This window comes from Crocuta crocuta, unplaced genomic scaffold (assembly GCF_008692635.1).
Source record: "Crocuta crocuta isolate KB4526 unplaced genomic scaffold, BGI_CrCroc_1.0 scaffold141, whole genome shotgun sequence".
NCBI lineage: Eukaryota > Metazoa > Chordata > Mammalia > Carnivora > Hyaenidae > Crocuta > Crocuta crocuta.
The window spans coordinates 2,668,799-2,696,660 of record NW_027527951.1 but is presented as its reverse complement, the minus strand read 5'-3'; the positions used below and the strand labels follow the sequence as shown (position 1 = coordinate 2,696,660).

General features: G+C 36.8%; 1 protein-coding gene across 2 annotated transcripts in view; it reads right to left on the bottom strand.

Moving 5' to 3' along the window:
• UBE2W (ubiquitin conjugating enzyme E2 W) overlaps positions 1-27,862 on the bottom strand; it is a 75,306-nt gene that overhangs the window by 22,924 nt on the left and 24,520 nt on the right. For both annotated transcript variants that reach the window (XM_077752432.1, XM_077752433.1), the window contains exons 2-3: positions 11,486-11,577; positions 6,041-6,143 (exon numbers count right to left, since the gene is read on the bottom strand). In XM_077752432.1, coding sequence (XP_077608558.1) covers positions 6,041-6,143; positions 11,486-11,577 — 195 coding nt within the window. The remainder of the gene's footprint in view (positions 1-6,040; positions 6,144-11,485; positions 11,578-27,862) is intronic.

Here is a 27,862-nt window from a genome sequence, read left to right as displayed (position 1 = left end):
GTCTAGCACAAATGGTAAATATTTCACAAAAATAACCGGGGATTAGAGTTTTAGCAAAGTTTTTAATTCAATGCTCCCCTTTTAGTAATTTAATATGTACTTGTAGCATCGATATTAACAGTTCTTCTGGTCTTCCATAATTACCCTTACCATGCACTATACAAGTATTATACAAAGTTCCTGGATACAATGAAACTAAACTTGGGTTCCCTGAATGGTACATTCTCTCTCCTTTACAAGCCGTGTTCTTCTAGCCTACTAGTCTTCTCCTCTATCTTCCCTTCTTTACCCCCAAGGCTTCACTTTTTCCTCATCAGGTGTCCTAGATGCTAGACAATTTAAGGCAATAAAAATGTTTATTTAAAATGACTTTGGAAAGCTTAACCACCATCACATGAAAGAGCAAGGAGAATCACACTATGAGAACACTATGAAAATAGTTTCTGGATCTCTGCAACGGAGGAGTATTAGCATCAGAATTAAAGGGTCCATGTTAAGGGGGCACAAATAGGAAGGGGGTAACAATGAGGAGAAAGTGACCTGCCCCCAGTGTTTCTAAAGCTTTGTAATCAAGGCAAGTATATTTCCAGCACCACTTTTAGCATCAATATGGTTTTAGGACTAAGTACAGTGTTCTCTTCCCCCTAATACTTCCCCACCTATTTCTAAATGCCTAAAATTTCAATAAAAATTAGAGTTGAAAAGCTTAAAAACAAGATATAACCAGGATATTTACAAGATAATATAGATGTGTTTCAGTTTTATTGCATTCAAATGGAATGTTCTGACAGAGGAAGGGGGTATAAGATCATAGATATTTGGAAGGGAAGGGCTGCTAATGTGAGGAAATAGAAAGGAAAAGAAGCAAAACAGCAGACACTAAACTTGAGGACTTCACAGTTTGGATGGAGAGGTGACTGTAGCCCCCAATTCCTTTGAGATAAATCTCCAAATCCTTCATACTGCAAGACTCTCTTGGATAAACCCCAAAACATTCTTCATGTTTCATCTCCTCCCACAGCCCTCCAAGTATCTATACATAAAACTACATTTGCTCACAAATCTCAGAAGAGGCCATGTCTTCTTGTGACTTGCTCCACTTTTGACAGAAATTCTTCTTGTACTTTAAGTCCCAGTACAGACAAGTTTTTCTTTTCCTCCTCATCCTAATCTAATAAGTCACTGCTTTCTCTTTTGCTCCCAAAGCACACAATTCATACTTCAGTTAAGGTCCATACAGTTACCTAGGCCAAACATTGTGGAAGTCTTCCCTGACTCATTCATATTCCTCATCAATTCATGAGTAAATCCTGTTGGCTAAACCTTTAAAAAAAGGTCCAAAATGTGGCCACCTTCCACAGCCTCCACCGCTATCCTTCTGGTACAAGCCACCATCAACTCTCACCTGGATTAATGCAATTGTTGTCTGGTCTCCCTGTCCCTTGTACACCCAACAGCCAATGTGCCACAAAGTAGCCAAATTTTTCCTTTTAAGTAGGATTATGTCATTCTTCTGCTCAAAATATTCAAACGTTTTTCATCTCATTCTGAGTAAAAGTCAAAATTCTTACAATGGACTATAAATGTCTTACACAATTCATGATGGACCATCTCGCCCAAATTATCTCTTATCTATGCCCTCTACCTCCTACCCCACTTCTATACCACTCCAGGGACCTGCCACATGGCTCCAGATTTAGGGCCTTTGCATTTCTTTCTTCACCTGCTCTTTCCATACTTCTTTCACATGGCTTACCCACTCACCTCTTTGAGACTTCTCCAAAGTCATCTTTTCAGTGAAATCTTCCCTACTTGTGCACTTCCTTACTTCACTACTAAATTGCTAACACTTAGTGCAGCGTCTGTTGTAGGACATGTGATAGATAAATACTTACAGAATGAATTAATCTGTGTCTGCCTATCCACAGAATACACCAATTATTAAAGGCAGGCCCGATGCCTTTTAATTTCTGTGCTCTTTTTTATCTCTCAAGTAGAGAATACAGGGTTTGGCACATAATTCATGTTTAAATACACATTAATTCAAATTCAATCAATCATTTACCTATACTCTAGCACAGAAAAACATCTAATAGACAAAGATATTTTATTTTCTGTATGGCTGATTGTAAGTGCACATTAGTAGAAAATAGTGATGGAAAAGTGCCTCATCCCTGCTCCCAATATTAAATGGTTTTGTTGTTTCGGTTTCTTTTAAAGCAAATGACAGGGCCAAAAACCTGTTTAGATAGGCAGCTTTTTCACTATAAAGCAAGATACAGGAGAAATTAACTATAACTAGCAGGGAAAAGAAAACACAGCAGACTATACAGTTTATTATGGTCTTAAAGAGCTAACTTACAGATACAAAAATACAAAGCTCACAACAAACTGGTCTATTTTAGGTTTATTTTACCAAATTCGACTTTTGTAAGTGGTAGTAAATTCAATACTAATTACTGCACAGGAAGATCAAAAACTAATTTTCTAGCAAGTACCAGTGTTACTGGGTCTCATCAAATAAAATCTGTGGTAAATAAGGAATTTCCTGCCCTTGAGTGGTTCTAATCACTTCCCCAGGGCAATGGACCAATGGAAAGTTTCAGTTATTGGAAAAACCTCAAAGCTGATATGCACAGCAAGCAACTGTTAGACTATTATTATTATTTTATAATCTCATAGACGATGTGATTAATAAAAACTAAAAAGTAATTCTAAAGTATTACTAGCCTTAGAGCAGCTCTGTCATTTTCTCAATCATGGATACCAAAATATACAACCTATGTACACACACACACACACACACACACACACGGAATTCTACTCTGCAATCAAAAAGAATGAAACTTTGCCATCTGCGGCAACGTGGCTAGAACTAGAGTGTACTATGCTATGCAAAATAAGTCAGTCAGAGAAAGGCATATATCATATGATTTCCTTCATATGTGGAATTTGAGAAACTCAGCAGATGAAGATATGGGAAGGGAAGGAAAAAAAAGATAAAAACAGAGAGGGAGACAAACCATAAGAGACTCTTAAATACAGAGAACAAACTAAGGGTTGCTGGAGGGGTGTTGGGTGAGAGGATGGGTTAATGGGTGATGGGCATTAAGGAGAGCACTTGTTGGGATGAGCACTGGGTGTTATATTTAAGTGATGAATCACTAAATTCTACTGAAACTAGTATTACACTGTATGTTAACTAACTTGGATAAAAAATATATTTTTTGAATAAATGAATATTGAATAAAAAGCATGAGTAGAATGAGGGGAAAAAAGGAAAAAGAAAAAAGGAATCCTCACAGTCCAAAAGATTGGGAACTACTGCCCCAGAGCTTTCAAAGTTATCATTCTACATATAACCCTTCACTTTTAGAGATAATATTACTGTCTGGATAAATAGGAATTTTCCCCATTCTAGCAATTACACCTAACTGGCAGTATGGAAAGAAGTAACTTGGGTTTTGAGTCTTGACTATCCTACAAGCTAGCTTTTAAACCAGGAACAAGACATTGTACTTCTATAAACTTCACTTTCTTCACTTATGAGAATGAATCCATCTTCCCTAACCACTTCGTTAGAGCTGTTACAAGACAAAATCAGAATGAAAGTCACATTAGAAAGTATGATACAAATATTACTACATAGTAAAAGGCATGGAGGTAAATGTGAGGCTGAAATGGTTAAGTTTATACTTGAACTCTTAAGCTAAAGAGTTTTCAGATTTGACTCCACAGAGAAAAAAGAAGCATTAGAAGGAGGAGAATAGGAATTGTGGTGGTGGTGGTGGTGTGTGTCTGTGCAAACCAATGAGGGAACTGCACCTGCAGAGAAATCGAACAGCACTGTGAAAGGATGGTTAGGAGTGGAAAGAACTAGAGGCTATTATGTAATAATCCATATGAAAGAGAGACTTGGGACAACAGCACCGGCGGTAAGAGTAGACTGACTGATGCACTGAAAAAGGACCTGAAAAGCCACATTTAATGGTGAAGGAAAGAATTTCAACACAAGCAGACAGATGGACAATAATCCAAGGGAAAAAAAAATTTATTTTATTACTGGAAGAGACGGAGTTTGGAAGTGTTAATTTGAAACATCTGGAGGTATTCAAGTAGTGATATCCAAATAGGGTATGATATTAAACCTCAGAAAGAAAAGGCTGTACACACACCAATAGATCTGGGAGTTAGCTGCTTAAGACGGTTGAAGACATTAGAGAAAAGAGTGAGAAGAACAGGGGGTACTGAATAAAGAACCCAAATAAGAAGAATCAGAAGAGTGTGCAGAAGTCAAACTAGGGAAGGAGAAAAAATAAATTTGAGGTATGATGGAATCCATCATATATGCTGTAACTTACAGAAATATTCAAGATGAAATTCAAATGATGTTACAGAGTGATATCTGATTTAGAATTAAATGCTAAGGAGAGAGTTTAGAGGACATTTCTGCCTTGGTTTACAGAACTATTATTTTCCTCTGATAAAAACAATCTGTAGGCTCCCAGAGGAAGCCTTCTCCAACATCCCTCTAGTCAACATTTCGGAGTTGGTGAGTCATATTCTTCCTTCATATACCTTCCACAAACTTAGCTGAAGTGAAGTAGAAAACAGGTTGAAGGTGAAAAGGAGATATCTGAGACAACAATGCTTTTAAGCATTAACAATTGAAATGATGCTGATAAGCCGAAAAGCAACAAAAGGTGAAGATCATTTTCTAGAAAGAAAGAAGATGTTTGCTTTGGTTTCTGATCGTAGTCTACAGGTGCTTATTATAGAGGCCTAAAGGGGGCACCTGGGTGGCTCAGTTGGTTAAGTGTCCAATTTCCGCTCAGGTCATGATCTCATGGTTCGTGGGTTCCAGCCCCGCATCGGGCTCTGTGCTGACAGCCAGCTCAGAGCCTGCAGCCTGTTTCAGATTCTGTGTCTCCCTCTCTCTCTGACCCTTCCCTGCTCTCTCTCTCTCAGAAATAAATAAAACATTAAAAAAAAAATTATAGAGGCCTAAAAGCCATTACCTTTGGCTTTATTTTTATGAAAATGATAAAAATAAGCTTCCTAATCTTAATTTTCTGCTCACATAAAAACTGTAGCGTTCAAGGAGTCCACTTCCATTTAATTCTGTGCCTTAAAACAATTACCTCTTTATTTATAGCATAATACAGTAACTGACTTCCATTTGTACTCCTACATGGCCAAGAGCACTGTTAGGTATATTAAAGTGGCAAGGAAATATGATTTTCCTCAAAAATAACATATTTTAGCACTTCAAATGTAGAATTTTAAGTATTCGGGAAATTTCATTATCCAGAACCTCATTATCTAGCAATATTAGACAGAGTTGGCATTAAGTCTTATCATTTTGCCACTAGTAACTCATTCACCCATCTTCGAAGCCAGCAGTGTGGAAGTCAGCCTAGAGTCTCCTTTTCTCTAACTTCTAATGACTAATCATTCACTACAGTTAAACAGCTCTCAAAACAGTTCCTCTACCACTGTTATCATTTGTCCAAGTATTAACCCATTACCTAAACTAACTGTGCCTCAAATTATAATGATCAGATTTAGGGCCTGTGTTTCGATATTTAATATTCCGTAATATGTTCTATCTTTGCAGTAATAAAAGGCTACAAAGACAGCATGTTAATGCAAAATCAAATAAGTGTTCCTTTCAAGGAAGCACTGCCTCCTCACAATTATTCTATTCTATCATCTTATCTAGGAATAAGTGCCTCCTGGTATTCCAAAATGCTAAGTTCTCCCACAATCCCTGGACCTGGGTTAGATTTCCAGCCTCTTTCTGCTAACATCTACGGATAAGAAAAACTGTTAAGTTCTTAGAAGTACAAAAGCAAACCCCTAATCTCAATGAAGTAAAATGTTCCTAAGATCTTGATTATATTACAAGTAACATAAAGGAACAAATCTATTAACATAATTATAATAGATTTTTTAAGTTTGTATTTAGTCAAAAGTCACTAATTTAGTATTTTGCTGTAATCTAAAAACACAGTGAAATGTTAGAAAGCAAGGCAGTTACCTGAGGAGAGTCAAAAGGATATCGACTACTAAACTTAAATAGAAGTTGAAATTTTTCTCCTTCATATAAGGTACCTGGTGCACCTTCCATGTCTACAATCCACCTAGAACAGAAAAAAAAAAAGAAATTAAAAAACTTCAGATAAGAGGAATTGGGATGAGAAAGAGAAAAGGGAACACCAAAAACTTTCTCAATGCTGGGCATTAGGATAGGAGTCATTCATGTGCAACAGGAGCTTCATCCTGCCAACATCTGTAAAAGTAGGCATTAACACCCTTGCCCTATTCCCTTCTCTGACACTCAAGGGTTATTTAACCAGACCAAAGTCAGACAACTAGCAGAGGACAGAGCCAAATTTTAACCAAGGTCTAAACACACAAAATAAAACCCAACTCAAGGGTGCTGACATTAAAGCCTGTGCACTTGCTACAAAATTTATGCCACCTTAGTTCTCCAAAACACTATTCTGCAATGACTGAATAGATTTTTATAGATAACATGAAACAAATGAACTGCCTTTCTGATATAGTTTTAGAAGCAATGGTGGAAGTAGGTATCAACAATGACTAGAGAATCATGGGCATTAGACACATCTTCTCATCAGTACTCTAGAGAAGACTAAACAGGAGAAAAAGAAGCTAAGCTGACATCAGTCCACTTACTCCAATGGCTATTTAAGGCTCTATACCCCTTGCCTTTGCATCTCATGTTTCAGATCTCTTCTCAGAAGAGATTCCTATGACCTCTTTATAAGCTTACTTTGTTTCCACATACAACAATCATGAATACAAATCTGTTTATAATTATAGACTGTAAACTTACCTCTTGCTCTTTTAATTTATTTTTAAGTAATCTCTACACTCAACACAGGGCTAGAACTTACAACCTGAAGATCCAGAGTTGCATGCACTACCAACCAAACCAGCCAGGCACCTCTATCTCTTGCTCTTTTAAAATAAAGGGGTAACAGGAGTAGATCAAGGATTATGGTGGCAAAGATGATAGGGTCACACTGAGAAGCAAAAGTGGACCAACCATTAGAATGAGTTCCTAATTATCTCTCTGGCCAATTCTCTTCATCTTAAATTTTTTAGGTTTAAAAATTTACTACTTTAAGCACAGGGGGAAAAAAAGGAAGTAATATTGAGAATACAGTGTTGGGGTTCTAGTCACGATTCCATATACTATGGACTTAAGACTATGTAAAATAATAAATGTGCCTACTCTCTGAAAGTAATCAACTAACACATACGGGCCCTTAAGAGCATAGTTATTTATTTTCAAAATGTGTGTTGAATACTACACACCGTATTAAAATATATAAGCCAAGGACCAATATTTTAAAGTGAAATTATAAAGGTCTGTCCTTTAGCTGTGTGGCCATGAATAAGCTGTTTTACTACTCATTGTAACTATTTTAATTGTAAAACTGGTATTAAAAACAAGTTAAAATTTCATTCAAAAAAGATATTCATCTCAAAGTGTTGGAAAGATAAATGGCATTACATATGCAACACATAGCACTTTCCTGACGTCAGAACCAGTACACAGTAAATTAAATATAATGCATAAACTGCATTAAAAACAAAATTTAAAACAAAAACCTATTCTCTTTACAAACCAGGTCCTTCCTTTCTCGCCATCAATATCCCCTTTTTTAATTCCCCCCTGACATCCACTATGCAGTTATTGTTCCAAGGAAAAATCAGAGGACTTCCTGGTGTCCTTTCATTCTGTTTAAAGGCAAATTTTAGGACATGATGTACCACAAATTTACATGTGCTCTATCCAAACACAGCTTTTAAATAATAGCTAAGCAAATATCTCAGTAATTCTTCCAATACCTGGGTGAGATAGGTCAAAGAAGGCATAATTTTCAACATTGTGTGGGGTAATTTTAAATAACTTTTTGCTAATTAAAAAAGTAAGGTATGTTTGCTCACCATAGAGAATTCAGAAAGGTATAAATAAGTAAAAATCACCCAAAGATAATAACATTGAAATTCTTTGGGTACATTTCATTCTAGTCATTTTGTAGTTTATGATATTGACATCCAGTAGTTGAATTATGTGCACACTTAAATTATATACATTCAAATCACCAGTGTTTATGATTCCAATTATATGCACATGCCCCATGATATGGGAGAAGTTTCAGTTCTTAACTTCCTGTGAGTTGCTATTGTTCTAGGATTCTAATGTTTAAACAGGTACTTTTCATGCATTCATAGTTCCTACTAATCAAAGAAAACAACCAACTATTTCCTTCTGAAGGAAAAACCAGCTCTGTTGGATGTATTAAGACAGGATACATACCAATATTGCCTCTCTAAGGGATATTCACAGGTAATTATGACTATACAAAATTTTTGTGTTTCATGCTGACTGTAAGCTATAACTTATGGGATGCCATTTTGCTGTCTTACCTTGAGAAACCATTTCCCTATTACTGGTATTTACATGGTTTCCAAATTGTCCCTAGAAATAGTAATGTTGAAATGAGTAGAGTTAGATATAAGTTAATCTTTTTTTTTTTTTTTTTTTTTTTTAATAAGCTCTATGCCCACCAACATGGGGCTTAAACTCATAACCCAGAGATCAAGAGTGGCATGTTCTACTGAACGAGCCAACTAGGCACCCCTGGGTTAATCTTTCTATATCTCTGTTCCTTCCTTAAGACAGCATAGGGATTTATTTCTTAGGTCAAAGGATATGATACTCTTATTTTTCAAATGTCTTAATATATGCTACCAAACTGTCTTCCAGAAAACTGAATGTGCTTTCATTTTAATTCTTACCCCATTTAAACACATACTTTACGATCAAATTTTTTAAGAGTACTTTTAGATCCTGGAAGATAGACAAAGTTAATAAATTTCTGTGATTCATTTATAATAAATTATTTTAAAAGAAAAACTGCTTAACAAACATCTCTAAATAACAGGTTTATCCTGCAACAAAGACAATGCTGTTTTGGTAGTTATAATTTATGGTATAAATATCTGACAATCTATACAAATGTTTCCATTTCTAGAAATGTAAAACATTCCTTTAACATTTTATAAATCATTGTGTTGTATAGTTCCACACCCCCCCAAAAAGTAAAGATTGAAAGAGGAAGCACTTGTTACCAATGAAAATGAAATATATTCTAATTATACAGAACAAAAAAAGAATAATTTAATTATACAGAACAAATGCCATACACTCCATTTTCAAATTTTGACAGAAATGAGAAATCAATTCAAGAGTCACAAAAAGAACCTTAAATGCATTATTACTAAGTAAAAGAGATCAATTTGAAAGGCTACCTACCGTACAATTCCAACTATATGACATTCTGAGAAAGGGAAAACTATACAGAGAGTAAGAAGATCAGTGGTTGGGGGAGGTGAATAGCTAGAGCACAGGGGATTTTTAGGCCAATGAAAATATTCTTTATGATACCATACTGATAATACAGGTCACTGTACATTTGCCCAAATCCTTAGAAACATCAAGAATGAATTATAATGTAAACTACAGACTTTGTGTGAGTATGATGTGTCAATCATAACTCATCAGTTATAACAAATATAACACTCTGGTGGAAAGATGTTGATAACAGAGGAGACTGTATGTGTGAGAGCAGAGGATATATGAGAAATCTCTGTATCTTCTGCTCAGTTTTGAGGGAAACCTAAAAATACTCGAGAACCCAGCAATGTTGTAAAAAAACTATTATAGAGTTAGAGATCTATACTATATTTTCAAACATCAATATCCATCCAATTCATCAAAAGATTGTTCTTAAAAAGCTTGACTTCTGTCTTAAGTACTGACTCAAGTGTCAAAGTCAAAGGTAACCAAAATAGTTTCTCTATAAGGATAAGTATGTCCATTAATTTTTTTTGCATATTTGTTTATTTTGAGAGAGAGAGGGACAGAGACAAAGGAGAGAATCCCAGGCAGGCTCTGTGCTGACAGCAGGGTTTGATCCCACGAACCATGAGATCATGACCTGAGCCGAAATCAAGAGTTGGACACAGATGACTGAGCCATCCAGGTGCCTTAGTCCATGAATTTTGATCACTTTTGCTCTCTGGACCTAGAATATCACTAAATATTTGCCCTACAACTTGGTCTACAGTATACCATTATCTTGTTGCCTCCTATTCTTTTTATGGTTTTAGAATTTTTTTGTTTTTGTTTTTGTTTTTAAGGAGAGGGTCCATTATTTTAAATTCCCCTCCCCCAATTTCAGAACAGTTACGCTTGTCTAATAAACTATTAAATAAAAGGAGTGGTAAACATAGACTACACAGGGTATGAGATCTTAAGAGGATACTCCTGAAAATGTTTCAAACTAATTCAAATACTCATTTTTATAAGAGAGGACACATATCTCTCTACTCTTCTTGGTACTGTATCTGGGAAAAGATTTCATTTCTTTACCCCCAAGGAAGGAGCTGGATTAGAATATTTCTGTGTCTTCCTTCCATTATTCACTTTTTCATACTCATGAAGAAGGTTCTTATCTATTAAAAGAGGTTGCTGAGGGTCTGATATTCATTTAGTTACCCTTCTGTACAGTGCAATTAATGTGTTTATGAGATGGAGACACCTCTTGACTATTATTCTCTTTAAACCTTTACATGTAGTTTTGAAAAATGTGATAAACAACCTCATATCAAATTGCTCTATTTGAGATGATCATTTCATAAACAAAGTCAGACCTAAGTTTTTAAATGCTACCGCCTTAGAAGGAGACATTTTAAAATATTACTAATCAGGGGCACCTGGGTGGCTCAGTCGTTTAAGCGTCTGACTTCGGCCTAGGTCATGATCTCACACTTTGTGAGTTTGAGCCCCGTGTCAGGCTCTGTGTGAACAGCTCAGAGCCCAGGCCGGATTCTGATTCTGTGTCTCACTCTCTGCCCCTGCCCTGCTTGTATTCTTTCTCTCTCTCGAAGATAAAAATAAACACTAAAAACAAAAAACAAAAAACAAAAAAAACTGATCAAATAATGGTTTTCAAAAAGAAAGGGTTCCTATATGATCCTATTACAAAAAACAAAATTGTATATATAAATGCATAGAATAAGATTTATTCACTTACCTCTTGATGGAAGAGAGTGGAAGGAAATATGAAAATTCTACATTAAAAAAATAAGTATATATTCATACATTACACTAATAATAAAAGAAATACATAATGCTTCAAAAATTAACTACCAGGGCACCTGGGTGGCTCAGTAGGTTAAGCATCTGACTTTGGCTTAGGCTCAGGTCATGATCTCACGGTTCATGAGTTTAAGCCCCACATGAAACCGTCAGCCCACTTCACATCCTCTGTCCCCTTCTCTCTCTGCCCCTCCCCAGCTCACGTGCATGTGTGTTCTCCCTCTCTCTCAAAAATAAACATTAAATAATTAAAGTAATAATAACAATACATTAACTACTTACTGTGTAATTGAATTTTGAACACTCTTTTCATTTAAAGTCATTCCAGGAGGTGGGTCATTTTGCAAAGCCAACAGTTCTTTCTGCAGTCGTTTCTAGAAAAGAATTATCAAGAATAATTTATACTTTTAAAAAAAAAAATGACAGTGTAAATATCCTAGTTACACAGACTAAAATCCTTTATTAAATTTCCTCCATAGGCTCATATATTTTCAAGTCCCTTACATCTTGTATATATGCCTCACTCTCACAGTTTTAATTGCCGGTCTCATAATTCACAATCAAAAAATGTCTAAATATGTTTGAAAACAGTGATGCTGTAAAGTGGTTATGAAGAAAGGCCAGCTACCTATAAAACTTCACTGTTAATCCACTGAGGTTAGGTTTCAAATGCTTAAAAGTTTTAGCAGTGTTTCCTTTACTGATTTCCAATTTAAAACCACAGTTCTCCATCATCCTTAAAGAATGTGTCATTTCAGACATGCAAGCTTTTCAGAGAAACTATACAAATAACCATTCATGCAAAGACTTTTGAAAACATTTTAACTTTTAATTTACAATTTACAGCTCATATTTGTTTTCTTAAATAGGATATTTGCACATAAACTTCAATATCAGTATATAACATATTGGGGCCCAAGATATGCAGTTATTTTTCCACATAAACCAAATGACTATGTATTTTACATTCTTGCTTATATAGTTTTTATTGTTCAACTCTTCCCATGTTATCACTATGGACATTCTTTTTCAGTATACAACAAAGCAAAACAAAAACCATAGGAGCCCAACTTATGAGTTTAAAAACCAAATAACCCATGTTATTAGAATTTATTTCATGGAACATTATAAGGACTCTTAATGGGCATCTTTTCTTGGAATAAAGTAGACCAGCATGGATATCTGTTCAGAACTCAACATTCTCTACTTAAAAGCTAGTTTGTGCTTTTTCTGGACAATGAAATATCACTACCAATACAGCAATTATTTCTATACTTTTTCAATTTATGGTACCTTTAAATAAATTTAACATCATCCAACTGCACTACAGATTAGGAAACCTCTCCCTTCTTGGGGAGCCTGGGTGGCTCCGGTAACCGACCAGCTCTTGATTTCAGCTCAGGTCATATCTCATGGTTCATGAGTTTGAGCCCTGTGTCTGGCTCTGCACTGACAATGCAGAATCTGCTTGGGATTCTTTCTTTTTCTCTCTGTCTCTCTCTCTCTCAAAATAAAGAAATAAACTTAAAAAAAAAAATTTTTTTAAACCTCCTTCCTTCTCTATTGAGAATCACTGTAAAAGAACTTATTAACAGGCACACACAGTTGGCCCACAAGCAGGTATCTGTGGAATACCACACCTATACTTTGGTCTCTGTGTCTTTTCTGCCATTACCCCTCTATTTGTTTGCTGTTGCCTCATAATGAGGACAGACTATGTTGTTGATCACAGCATCCCCAGGGGCTAGAAAACACTCAAAAGCATTTGACAGTAAATCACTGAATGTTAAAAAAAAAAAAAAATTTTTCCTAAATTCCTAAATGGCTCTTAAAGTGGCCAAGAATGAAACATTTCCTTAGATCTTGCAGTATCATAACTGCTTGTAAAATGAAAATAAGGTATCAACTACTTACAATTTCTGATTTCAGCTGCCTTCCAAACTGCAAAATGATTACAAACTGAACAGTAGTTAAGAAAAATGTTAATTATCTAAAATATAGAAATGAAGCTGCCTAGGTGACCTGTTTTGAATAAAGAAATATATTTGTGTGATGTCTGGGTGGGTCAGTCAGTTGAGCGTCCAACTTCAGCTCAGGTCATGATCTCAAAATTCATGGGTTCGGGCCCCGCGTTGGGCTCTGTGCTGACAGCTCAGAGTCTGGAGCCTGCTTTGGATTCTGTGTCTCCTTCTCTCTCTACCCCTCCCCACTTCATGCTCTGCCTCTCTCTGTCTCTCAATAACAAATAAATGTAAAAAAAAAAAAAATTAAAAAAAAGGAAATATATTTGTGATAAATTTCTATGTTGGAACAGGTTTTTAATTCATTCCACTTATGTTAACAAATATAGGTTATATAATCAAGTAAATTTTTTTCAAGTTTTTTAATTTAAATTCCGGTATATTTAACATACAGTGTTATACTAGTTTCAGGTTTGTAATACACTGATTTAATGATCAAGTAAATTTTTAATATTTTTGAAAGAGAATGAGAGCACACATACGTGTGCAGAAGGGGAGGTGGAAGTGCAGAAACAGGGGACAGAGGGTCCAAAGCAGACTCTGTGCTGACAGCAAAAAGCCCAATGTGATGAGGGGCTCAAACTCACGAACCATGAGATCATGACCTGAGCTGACTGACTGAGCCACCCAGGTGCCCTGATCAAGTACATTTTTATTAATTTTTTAACTGTTTACTTTTGAAAGAGAAAGAGAACGCTCATGCACAAGGGGAGAAAGGGCAGAGAGAAGGGGACAGAGGATCTGAAGCAGGCTCTGTGTTGACAGCAGAAGAGGCTGATGCAAGGCTTGAACTCACGAACCACCATAAGATCATGACCTGAGCCTAAGTTGGATACTTAACCAACTGAGCCACTCACGTGCACCTCAAGTAAAATTTTAAAAACACTGGGTGCAATAAGGAAAAACTGGTATCTTCAATGCAGGACTTCTCAGAGACTGCCACAATGATTCTCCGAGGGGAAGAAGATAACAAAGAGGTTTCCAAAAAGTAATGGAATCCCATTAGTGTAGAACATCTCCAAAGTCTTGTTTCTTTTTTTTTTTTTTTAATGTTTTATTTATTTCTGAGAGAGAGAAAGAGACAGCATGAACAGGGGAGAGTCAGAGAGAGGAGGAGGCACAGAATCTGAAACAGGCTCCAGGCTCTGAGCTAGCTGTCAGCACAGAGCCCAACACGGGGCTCGAACCCACGAACAGTGAGATCATGACCTGCGCCGAAGTCGGACGCTTAACCGACTGAGCCACCCAGGTGCCCTGAAGTCTTGTTTCAATAACCACGTTTTGGGTGACACTAGTGTAGAAATTCTACAGATCTAGAAAACTTTACTAAAACAGGACAGGTAAGCCCTGTTATCAAATCAAGGATACAGAAGAAAGTCAATTTGCACAGCTACTAACTGAAACATAAGGATATAAAGGTAAGCTAACAAGAGTTTTATTGATATCATTATTCCTAGGTCTGTTGAACATAATGATTAAGAGTTCTATGAAAAAAAAAATGTTTTCCCCACCATGACACTAATTCTTACATGTCCACAAAGAAAGAGATCTGTGATGACCAAACTCCCAAGAAAATCTCCAATTAACTCTGCTTCCTTGTATTCACATCTTTGTGTAGTTCCTTCCCACACTGTCAAAATTCACTAATAGCAGAAAAGATGGTATGTCACTCCTAGATTAGGTTACAAAAGAGTATGGTTTACATCTTGGTCACTCTCTTTAGAATCACTTGCCATACTGTGAACAGCCCAATTCAGAAGCCCGCATGATTACTGGCCTCCTGTTACTAACGACATGATTTGGAAGCATATTCTCCAACCCTAAGCCAATCTTTCAGATGACTGCAGCCCAGGCCAATACCTTACTTACAAACTCAAGAGAGACTCTAAGCCAGAACTAATCCAACTAAGCCTCTGATTCCAGACTCTTTGGGCTACATAGGATTATAAATATTCGTTCTTTTAAATTACTAAATTTGGAGATATTTTGTTATTTAGCAACAGATAATGCAGGATTTCTGCGCCAAACTGCCCACATGAGAAGCGGCTATAATCTACAACTGACTTTCCATTTCAGTTTCACAGGTCAGAATCTAAAACATTCTGAGAGAGTGAGTCACCACATAAAAAGACAATTCATGCCAGTCCTGTACCGTCTTAGCTACTAGGCCATAAATTACTTTGCACATATCCACATCGCCTCCAATAAAAAGATAAAGCAGGACCAACCTTTTGAGGGCCAATGAATGTTTACTAAGCCCGCTAATAAAAGTAATAATTCACCCATGCACTTAAAATCAAAACATTAAAAAAAAAAATACAAAGAATGGAAAGTCAAATGGTTTGTCAATTTGGCAGTTTCACAAAACAGAGAATTTACCCTTTGGTAAATTCTTCCCAGAATAATAATTCATTGGAAAAGGCAGAACATGTCTTTAAATAAGCAATCAGTCCCCTCAAGGGTCCTTTGGGTCGTCTAAGAAGCTACTTCTAATGAGGTATACTCAAACACAAAACAAAATAGAACAACAACAAAGAAACTGGCCCTAAGTTCATGAATATGGACAAAAGAAGCTAAACGAGAAGGACCTAAAAATTTGATGTAAAAATAAACAAGAATTCATACTTACTTAAGGATGTAAAGAGCTAATGATCTATTTAGAGATTATACCATGTAGCATCAATTAACAGAAAGCTATTATCACATGAGGAAGCATTCAGCTCTTCCTATCATTGAAGACAAAGTATTATAAAAGTAGATGAGAAACACTAGCAGAAGCAATGATACCACCAGCTGTGAAAACCATTATGACAACATGCCCTGCTTTCCCAGACAGTACTAAGCATGGCAGCTACAGACTGAAATAACTGAAGATAATGGAAAATAAGTGCAGCAGATAACTGCCATAACCAGAGAAGCAGAACTACCCAGAAACCACTGGGAGGGGAAGAGGCCAAGAAATTTGCAACGGTTCTTGGCCAAGGATCACCCTTTGTACCTAAATTGGTGAAGCATAGAAAAACTAGTTTTATATATTGCAAATGTATCATGATTCTATGAGTCTAAGAAACACCATCAATGTTAAGATGCACCATTATTTTATGTAACACTAGAAAAGGAAAATTGCTGCCAATTGAACAACAATACACCATTGGTAAGACATATCTTCATTTCACATTAAATATGAAAAAACTACACTTTAAAATCTATGAATATTAATAAGTTTAATTTTCCTAATATTTAAATACCAGAATTACTTGCAAAATAAAAATTAAGTTGCTGAATAAAATTTAATATGCTTAAAATGATTCTTGTCTCAATATTTAATACCTAACCAAAAATACATGATTTCAGTCACTCTTTAAACATGCATTTTCTTTCCAGAATTTGCATTAACAGTGCACAGACATCTTACCCTCCCAGACAAAAAGGCCTAAAGCCTCTGGTAAAAGAATTTCTTTTTCTCACCTCATTCATCAAAAATGGTCAGGCCCAGAATCTAAATGTTTGGAAGTACCACAAATCTAGAGTAAACCTGAAAACTCTGAACTAAGCCATCATCTTATATTGGTTCAAGTCTGGAAAAAAACAGGAATTTGAGCTCTGAAGAGGTCCAGATGGATTTACATAATCAGTAAGAAAGATCCTGATACCTCTAAATACGCTGAGAGAGAAATAATTAAACATTTTGAGAACTGGTTTGGCTTGGGGTGCCTGGCTGGCTCAGTGAATAAAGCATGAAACTCTTAATCTCAGGGTTGTGAGTTCAAGCCTCATGTTGGGCGTGAAGCTTACTTAAAACAAAAACAAAAACCAGATTTGGCTGTTTAGTAGCTCTGGCTTCAGTAGTCCAGCCAGCATTTCCTTTTCTTTTCTTCCTCACAAAAGCAAATGGTTCAAAGTGATATGAATCCATTCTAATTTATTACCTTTTGTGGGGAAGGGGAGTATTAAGAAAACCACTGACAAAATTTGCAACTATTATCAATGACAAGGTATTGGAACATACCACAAAACTGAAGGACACTCCAGTATGTCATAACACTGCAGCTGGGAATCTCTGCTCTAGATAACTACAACAGCCTAGGACTTGTAACCCTGTACTTACAGTGACACCAGTTCAGTTCCTAAAATTTTTTCCAATTCAATACATGTGAGGTACTATTCTTGAGATTTATCCTCCCCTATGCCTGGGGCTTATTCCTACAGGCCTGGGTTGAAGAAAGAAATTAATATAGTATGAAAAGGCTGGTCTGGAGCTTAACCCCCCCTCTCCCCACTACTACTTCTCCAAGAATTACTACAGTAAGCTGCTTTACACCAAAGGTGAACTGTGGAAACACAAAACAGCTGACACAGTAAAGAACAGACACATTTATTATTACTCGTAACTTCATGAGATGTAAAGCCCTTGGAAAGCTCAAGCTACAGTTTATATACAAAAGAGAGAAAGCAATTTAAAAAATAATCCCTTTAAAACTGTAACCACTGTATTCTAATCAGTCCTATTCCATTTCCCCCAACTCAAAATATCAAAGTTATCCAAATATACACTCATAATGTTAACTCAAGCTTGAATATACCATATGCCTCCCTGGCATAATCAGGATATGAGATAATGGATAAATATAAATACTAACACTTTTAAATATTAAAAATTTTTAAATAAATGTGGGGATTGAGGAGATGGGTTAAATAGGTGATAGGGATTAAGGAGTGCATGTATGATGGGCAGGGGATGATGTATGGAAGTACTGAATTACTATCTTGTACACTTGAAAGTAATATAACAATATGTTAATTGAATTAAAATAAAAACTCAAATTATATAGACATATAAATACATACATATATACATAAAATCTCACACGTCCAAAAAACGTTTTTAAATAAATGTGGTAAAACTCTATCCTAACAGAGTCCAGCAATTGTGTACTGAACATAATAATTTAGCTTAACAACAATGACTGCATTATTGTGAGAGCCTTAAATAACAATGAGATCTATAAGACCATATGACTCTGCAGCAGACTGTGATAGTTTGGTATCCTTGTTTTCCACTTTTTTTTTTTACTATCATCTGCTTTTTCATTGTCAATAAGTTATCACAATACCTAACTTCTACTCACTGATAGCTTCTTTTTCTTTCTCCTCTTTTTTCTCTCCTTCATCTGCTGCTTTCCCCTCCACAAGCCCACCCTGCATTACCTAGCAAGTTTATTTATTTTGATGAATGTATCACTTTATTTCTGTGTAACCGTACTCATCGTCAGGGCTAGCATTAATAGTGCCAAACATTTATTTCTTCACATGCACTTAAACCTTTATTAAATAAACTGTCTCAATGAAACCAACTGGAGAAATTAAGAGTAATTTCTCCAAGTCTTCATTAAACAAAAAGCATGGGCCAGTAACAGGTCCACAGATCACACTGTGTAGCACAGTGCTAAACCACGGAGTTTCATCCCAATGATGTGATCTCTGCCTCTTCAGCTACTGTCATTTTCATCAATGCCCATGGTCATATATTAGTCCCAGTTTTTCTTTTTCACACAGCTAAGGATGATGAGTATGACAGTATTTAAATACAAAAAAGGTACTATTATGGTTCAACTTTTATATTGAACGTTACTGTTTAAGCTGAAGCATACATCATCAAATGAAATGTATCAGTTAGCCAAGTTGTAAATGCAACATCAATATTCTTAAAGGAAATTAAAAGTGCTACTCCAGTGAAAACATGAATGGTAAGAAAACAAAACAGCCTTTTATTGCTGATATGGACAAAGTCTGAGTGGTCTGGACAGATCAAACCAGCCACAAAATTCCCATAAGCCAAAGCCTCATCCAGAGCAAGGTCCTAACTCTCCTAAAATCTGTGAATTCTGAGAAAGGTGAGGCAACTGAGAAGAAAGGTTTGAAATCAGCAGAGACTGGTTCATGAGGTTTAAGGAAAGAAGCCGTCTCTGCAACATGAAAATGCAAGGTGAAACAGTAAGTGCTAATATAAAACCTGCAGCAAGTTATCCAGAAGATCTAGTTAAGGTAACTAACAAGGGAGGCTACACTAAACAGATTTTCAGTGGTGATGAAACAGCCTTCTACTGGAAGATGCCATCTAAGACTTTCCCAGCTAGAGATAAGTCAATGCCTGGCTTCCAAGTGTCAAAGAACAGGCTGTCTCTTGTCAGGGGCTAATGCAGCTAGAGACTTTAAGTTGAAGGCAATGCTCATTGGCCATTCCAAAAATCCTAGAGCCCTTCCGAATCATGAAAATCTATTCTTCCTGCGCACTGTGAATGGAACAACAAAGCCTGTATGACAGCACATATGTTTACAACATGGCTTACTGAATATTTAAGCCTACTCTTGAGACCTCCTGTTCAGGGAAAAAATATTCCTTTCAAAATACTACTACTCACTGACAATATACCTGACCTGGTCCTGGTCACCCAAGAGCTCTGATGGAGATGTGCATTGAGATTAATGTTGTTTTCATGCCAGCAAACATAGCATATATTCTGCAGGCCACAGATCAAGGAGTAATTTTGACTTTCAAGTCTTGTTACTTAAGAAATACATTTAGCAAGGTATAGCTGCTCAATGGCAGAATAGATACTCTGAATATTTCTATAAAAAAACAAAAAGTGAGTGTAGGAATCCTGAAATAAAAGATCATGGTTGGATTTCGCCTTGGGGATTTCTACCAAACCTAAGGAGGACAAGACCAAAACATGAGGCTTCTAACAGAAGACTATGGCTCTTCAGTATCTTAGGGTAAGATAAAGGACATAGAAAATTCCCTGTTTTGAACTCAGCAATGGGCAAAGGAAGAAAAAATTTCTTCCATGAAATAAATGTCTTAACCACAAGTGGACACCCACATGGGTTTATAGTATGAATTCCTACAACCTCAGACAAGAATTTAATCAAAAGTGGTCCAGGAAGGAATGCCCAGGCAACTGGCAGAAGCAAATATAAGCCCTAGAGGAAAAGAAGTTCTATCCTTTGAAGCAACAATTTTGCTTATCAGAATCTAGAAAGATAAATTAAAAATTAATAAGGACCAAATGAGAACTTATTCAGAAGACAACAGCATTCAATACGCCACTGTGATAAAAAACCTATCTTCCCCACCATTCAGAATACCACCAGATCCCCCAATTAATTTATGTCCTTCTAGGATTTATATAACTGTAAGCAACTCTAAGGCAGACTGTGTCTATTTGTCTTTGTATTCCTAGCATTCAAAACTGTGCCTGGCACATAATGGTTTTTGCTCTAGTAAATATTTAAAAACTTAATAAGGGTGTTGACCAATTCACTATTTGCAAGGGCAAAATCCAGAAACAATATATGTGTCTGTCAACAGCTAAATCACACAAATGATGGCATATGGAAATAAGACTATGCAACCATTAAGAATTATGTGTACTAACAAAAGAACCTCAAAATATACTGATGAAGAAAAAGCAAGTCTCAGAATATATAGAATTCTTTTATGTTAAAACAAAAGCAAGAGATTATACTGTTATATAAATGCATACAAAAGAGGTCTGAAGGAAACACATCCAACTATTTCACAGTAATACCCTCCTAGCAGTGGAAATGGAGGAGAAAGACATCTTTATTTGTACTATATACTTTTATACTATATCTCTTTTACAATAAGAATGTAAACATGAAGGACACCTAGGTGGCTCAGTCGGTTATGAGTCCCACTTCAGCTCAGGTCATGATCTCAGTTTGTGGGTTCAAGCCCCACGTCAGGCTCCGTGCCGACAGCCCACAGCCTCAGTCGGCTTCCGATTCTGTGTCTCCCTTTCTCTCTGCCCCTCCCCCCATGCGCGTGCGCGCACACGCGCGCGCTCTCTCTCTCTCTCTCTCTCTCTCAAAAAATAAATGAAACATTAAAAAAAAAATAATAAGTAAGTTAAATAAGGAGCGCTTGGGTGGCTCAGTCAGTTAAGCGTCCCACTCTTGTTTTCCACATGATCTCAGTTTGTGGGTTCAAGCCCCACGTCAGGCTCCGTGCCGACAGCCCACAGCCTCAGTCGGCTTCCGATTCTGTGTCTCCCTTTCTCTCTGCCCCTCCCCCCATGCGCGTGCGCGCACACGCGCGCGCTCTCTCTCTCTCTCAGGGAAAAAAAAAAAAAAAAAGAATGTTATTTGGCCGTAAAATAGAATGAAGTACTAACACGCTGTAACATGGATGAACATCAAAACATTATGCTAAGTGAAACAAATCAGCCACAAAAAACTACATATATGACGGTATTATTTACATGAAATGCCCAGAACAAGCAAGTCCATAGATACAGAAAACAGACTAGTCAGGGCCTGAGGGATGTGGAGTGAAGTGTTAGAAGAAAGAGTGCTTGTGGGTGTAAGTTTTCTTCTGGAGGTTATGAAAATATTCTAATATTAGATTATGGGGACAGGCGTAAAACCAGGTAAATATACTAAAAACCACTGACTGTACACTTTAAATGGTTAAATTTTATAGCATACAAATTATATCTAAACAAAACTTTAAAAAAACCCAATGGATTAAAAAGCAGATTAAAATAGGTGAAAAGAGAATTAGTACCTAGGACAATAACCTGAAGCATTTATCAAGGATATAACAGAGAGACTGAGATGACAGTATGAAATAAGAACACAAAGGAGAATAAGAATCAACACTTTAAGAGATAATGCTTGAGAATTTCCCAGAATTGTTGAAGATATCAATCCTCAGGTCCAAGAAGCCCGATGAATTCCAAACAGTGTAAATAAAAAGAATTAAATTAAATTGATGTTTAAAAAGAGCTTAATCCGGGGCGCCTGGGTGGCTTAGTCGGTTAAGCGTCCGACTTTCGCTTAGGTCACGATCTCGCGGTTCGTGGGTTCGAGCCCCGCGTCGGGCTCTGTGCTGACTGCCGGCTCAGAGCCTGGAGCCTGTTTCAATCTGTGACTCCCTCTCTCTCTGACCCTCCCCTGCTCATGCTGTCTCTCTCTCTCTCTCCTAGAAATAAATAAAACATTAAAAAAAAAATTTTTTTTTAAAAAAAAATAAAAAGAGCTTAATCCTAAAAACCACAGAGAAAAGACAGATTACCCAAACAGAAATGGAAATTAGGCTGATGGCCTAAAAGTAACAGTGCATTATCTTTAGTGGAAGTGAAAACAATGGACAATTTTAACTCCTATATCTAGCAAAACTAAATTTCAGGAACATAAGTGAAATAAAGATATTTTCAGACAAAGCAGAGTTTACCACCAGCAGCAACCAACAAACAATAAATCTTGACTTCCTTCTGGAAAAGGATCCCAAATGACAAGTTAAAGATGCAAAGGATGGGGCGCCTGGGTGGCTCAGTCGGTTAAGTATCCGACTTCCGCCCAGGTCATGATCTCACGGTTCCTGAGTTCGAGCCCCGCGTCAGGCTCTGTGCTGACAGATAGCTCAGAGCCTGGAGCCTCCTTCAGATTCTGCCTCCTTCTCTCTCTGACCCTCCCCTGCTCACACTGTCTCTCTTCTCTCTCTCTCTCAGAAATAAATAAAACATTAAAAAAAATTATTTTTAAAGATGCAATGGAATGGGTGAGCAAAAATACATAAACATGTAAGTAAATCTATAAATCTAAACACTGGTTATAAAAAATATAGGCCCATAACTCTGTATGGATAAGCTCTTGGGGCCAAATGTGTTTCAAAATTAAGAAATTTTTGGATTTCATAAAAATAACAATATCAGGGGCACATGAGTGGCTCCAGTTAAGCGTCCAACTCTTGATTTTGGCTCAGGTCATGATCTTAGAGTTTGTGGGATGGAGTCCCATGCCAGGCTCTCTGCTAAAGTGTGGTACCTGCTTGGGATTCTCTCCCACCCTCTCACCGCCCCTCCCCTGCTTACACTGTCTCTCAAAATAAGTCACAGGGACCAAACTACACACCCAAAAAACAAACAACCCAGTGAAGAAATGGGCAGAAGATATGAACAGACACTTCTCCAAAGAGGACATCCAGATGGCCAACAGACACATGAAACNGGGGGGGGGAGGAGGGATGGGCATGGAGGAGGACACTTGTGGGGATGAGCACTGAGTGTTATGTGGAAAGTAATTTGACAATAAACTATTTGTAAAAACAAAACAAAACAAAATAAAACAAAAGAAAGTCACAGGGGCCTCTGGCTGGCTCAGTCTTTTGAGCATCAGACTTCAGCTAAGGTCATGATCTCCCAGTTCATGAGTTCGAGCTCCGCACCAGGCTCACTGCTGTCATCGCAGAGCATGATTCCAATCCTCTGTCACCTGCACCATACCCCTCCTCCACTACCATCTCTGNGCCCCATCTCAAAAAAATACATAAACTTAAAAATGTCACAAATTAGGCTTCAGCACTTCAGTAGGTAAATATTTTCAATACATGGGATTTTTTTCAGGACTATGCAGTCTCATGTCCATTCAGGGCAGGTTTTGCCACTAGAAAAATCTGTGGTCAACTTACATAGAAGTTTTGGTTTCCCAACTTTTTTTTTTAGATTTTGGATTTCAACAAAAGATAGGAGCCTAAAATGTCAATCGGTTAAGATTAAAATAGGACATAACCAAAATACAGGGCAATTAACACATAAATTGGAAGACAGGTGATGGGAGTCAGAACATTCTAAGATCACACTGTTTTAGAAGAGTACAAACCAGAGGAGCCTGGCTGGTTCTGTCTATAGAGCAGGCAACTCTTGATCTCAGGGTCATGAGTAAAAGAGTGCAAACATACTCATAAGCTTTATGTTGTATGAAAGACAATGATTGCTTTATTATTTTAACTCCAGTATAGTTTACACAGGTAACTTTAGATTTTGATAACTATGCATGTTAAATTAGGTATCATAATGCCTAGAAGTCAATAAGAAAAATACAAACAATCAAACAGGAAAACTGGCAAGAGACTAGAATATACAATTTACAGAAAGCAACCTAATGACCAATTTACATGAAAAAGGACTCAGCTTCATTGGTCATCAGAAAATGAAAATTAAAGCCATATATTACTATAACATATATCTACCAAAATGGCTAATATTAAAAACAACTGACAAGACCAAGTTAGCAAGTATGTGCAAGAACTGGACTTTCATACAGCTGGTGGACAAACCAATGGGCATTTTGTAAACTTGAATATAAACTATACTCTGACCCACCAATTTTATTCCAAGGTTTCTCCTCAACATATATATATATGTTCAGTAAAACACATGTATAAGAACGTTTATAGCAGCACTGTTTTTGAGAGTACCAAACTAGAAACAAATGTCTATCAAAAGTAAAATGGGCGCAAATAACATATCAGATAAAGGGTTGGTATCAAAAATCTATAAAGAACTTATCAAACTCAACACCCAAAAAACAAATAATCCAGTGAAGAAATGGGCTAAAGACATGACAGTCACTTCTCCAAAGACATCCAGATGGCCAACAGACACATGAAACGATGCTCAATGTCACTCATCATCAGGGAAATAGAAATCAAAGCCACAATGAGATACCCCCTCACACCTGTCAGAATGGCTAACATTAACAACTCAGGCAACAACAGATGTTAGCAAGGATGTGGAGAAAGAGGATCTCTTTTGCACTGCTGGTGGGAATGCAAACTGGGGCAGCCACTCTGGAAATCAGTATGGAGTTTCCTCAAAAAGTTAAAACTAGAACTAACCTACAACTCAGCAAGTGGACTACTAGGTATTTATCCAAGGGATATAGGTATGCTGTTTCGAAGTAAACATGCACCCCAGAATTTATATCAGCACTATCAACAATAGCCAAACTATTGAAAGAGCCCAAATGTCCATCAATGGATGAATGGATTAAGAAGACGTGGTGTGTATGTGTGTGTGTGTGTGTGTGTATATATATATTCGATGGAGTACTACTTGGCAATCAAAAAGAATGAAACCTTGCCATCTGCAACTACATGGATGGTGCTAGAGGGTATCATGCTAAGCAAAATTAGTCAGACAAAGACAAATATGACTTCACTCATATGAGGACTTTAAGATATAAAACAGATGAACATAAGGGAAGAAAGGCAAAAATAATATAAAAACAGGGAGGGGGACAAAAAAATAAAGACTTAAATATAGAGAAGAAACAGAGGGTTACTGGAGGGGTTGTGGGAGGAGGGATGGGCTAAAAGAGTAAGGGGCATTAAGAGATCTACTCTTGAAATCACTGCTGCACTATATGCTAACTACCTTGGACATAAATAAAAAAAGTTTTTAAAAAGGAATGTAAAACGTAAAATGGGTAAATTATTTGTGGTCTATTCAAACACTTCAATAAAAATTATTCAGTTCTACACAGAACACGGATCATCTTAAGAAGTAATGTTGAGCAAATAAAGTCAAAGAAAAAAATATGTCATATAATTTCATTTATATAAAGCTCACCAACAGGCAAAGTAACTGATGGTATTAGAAGTCAAGAAAGTGATTACCTTTGGAGAACAAAAGGTAGTTGTTATTGGGAATGGGCATAAGAGAGGCTCCTGATGTACAACTATTATTCTATTTCTTTGTATGTGATAGCATTCACATTGTGAGTATATAAATTCTACATTTAGATTTCTGAGTGTTATATCTCAGTAAAAACATTCATCAAAGTTTTTGAAAATTGACTATGGTGACCAACTCGTTAATATACTAAAAGCCAGGAGACTGTATACTTTAAACTAATGACCATAGTATGTGAATTACTTCTCAATAAAATTATTAATAAAAATTTTATTAAACAATAAAAAATAAATGAAAGATAAACATGGAAAATGTTAAGTGTTGAAATCGACATAAAAGCTATAGACGTACTATCTTTTTTTTTTAATGTTTTTTATTTATTTCTAGGAGAGAGAGAGAGAGAGAGAGCGTGAGCAGGGGAGGGTCAGAGAGAGAGGGAGTCACAGACTGAAACAGGCTCCAGGCTCTGAGCTGGCAGTCAGCACAGAGCCTGACACAGAGCTCGAACGCACGAACCGCAAGATCATGACCTAAGCGAAAGTCAGACGCTTAACCGACTAAGCCACCCAGGCGCCCCTATAGACGTACTATCTTTTCCACTTTTCTGTGCATTTGAAATTTTCATAACAGCTAGTTTGGAATAGGGGGAACCTGGGGTGGCTCAATCAGTTGAGAGGGTTTGAGCATGTGACTCTTGATATAGGTTCAGGTCATCATCCCACAGTCCTGGGGTGGGAGTCCATCCAGCTCTGCATGGAATGTAGAACTTGCTTAAAATTATCTTTCTTTCTCTTTCTCTCTCCCTCCCTTCCTCCCTTCCTTCTCCATCCCTCTCCATGGCTTGCAATCTCTTTCTAAAATAAAATAAAAATTTAAAAAAGGGTGCCTGGGGTGGCTCAGTCAGTTAAGCGTCCAACTCTTGACTTTGGCTCTGGTCATAATTTCACATTTTGTGAGATCAAGCCCTGCCTAAGATTCTCTGTCTCCCTTTCTCTGCGCACCTCCCTCGCTTGTGCTTTCTCTCTCCCTCTCAAAAATAAACATTAAAAAAAATTAATTAAAAAAAATTTTAAAGTTTGGAATAAAAACATGAATGACAACATTGAAAGAAATACAAAAATAGCTAGGGTAACTCCTAAAAAAATAGGGGGTATATCTTCTAAAAAAGCAGAAGTGGGAAAAACAAAATGAGAAAAAAGAAAAATCAATCTATGCTAAGGAAAGACAAAGGTACAGAACAAAAGCAGGATAAATGAAAAGCATTTAAAAAATAATAAATTCCAATAAACATATTGGAATGTTTAATGTTACTCATAAAAAAAATAGATTAAGTTCTTTAAATGGTAAAGACGTTGAAAATATATAGTTAACGATATTTTTAAGAGATATAACTAAAACAAAAGCACAGAAAGGTTCGAAGTCAAAGGACAAAAAAAAAAAGATACCAGGCCCCAAGAAAGCCAACATAGTTTACTTATAGCTGGTAAAACCAACTGTAAGGCCAAAAATATTAAAAAGAAATCTCCATAGTGATAAAAGATTCAATTCATCAAAAGCATAAAACCTGAATATACCCAACTTGGCCTCAAAAACTCATCAACAGAAGAAATCAATCTACCTTCATAACAGGAAATTTCATTAACGTATCTCAAAGTAATGGACAAATCAGACAAAACAACCTGCAAACTACTTTTGTCAGGCTCCCTTCTTGGTTTTGCCAACAGGAAGTTGGGGGGGGAGAGAGTGTAAGAAAAATGCCATTCCCCACCTCCTGATTCTGATAATGCCTCCAAAATGAAGGTGTCTTCTACTGAAATCAAGAGCAGGCAGTGGGTTTCTACCAATAGCAGTAACTCAGAGTAGCTCCAGCAGCTTAGTAGCAAGTGCAAGCTCTTTGGTTGCAGCCATTAAGGAGTACAACTCCCAGGGGGCTCCTGGGTGGCTTAGTCGGTTAAGTGTCCGACTTTCGCTTAGGTCATGATATCACGGTTCGTGGGTTCAAGCCCCGCGTCGGGCTCTGTGCTGACTGCCAGCTCAGAGCCTGGAGCCTGTTTCAGAGTCTGTGTCTCCCTCTCTCTCTGACCCTCCCCTGTTCATGCTATCTCTCTCTCTCTCTCCTAGAAATAAAAATATTTAAA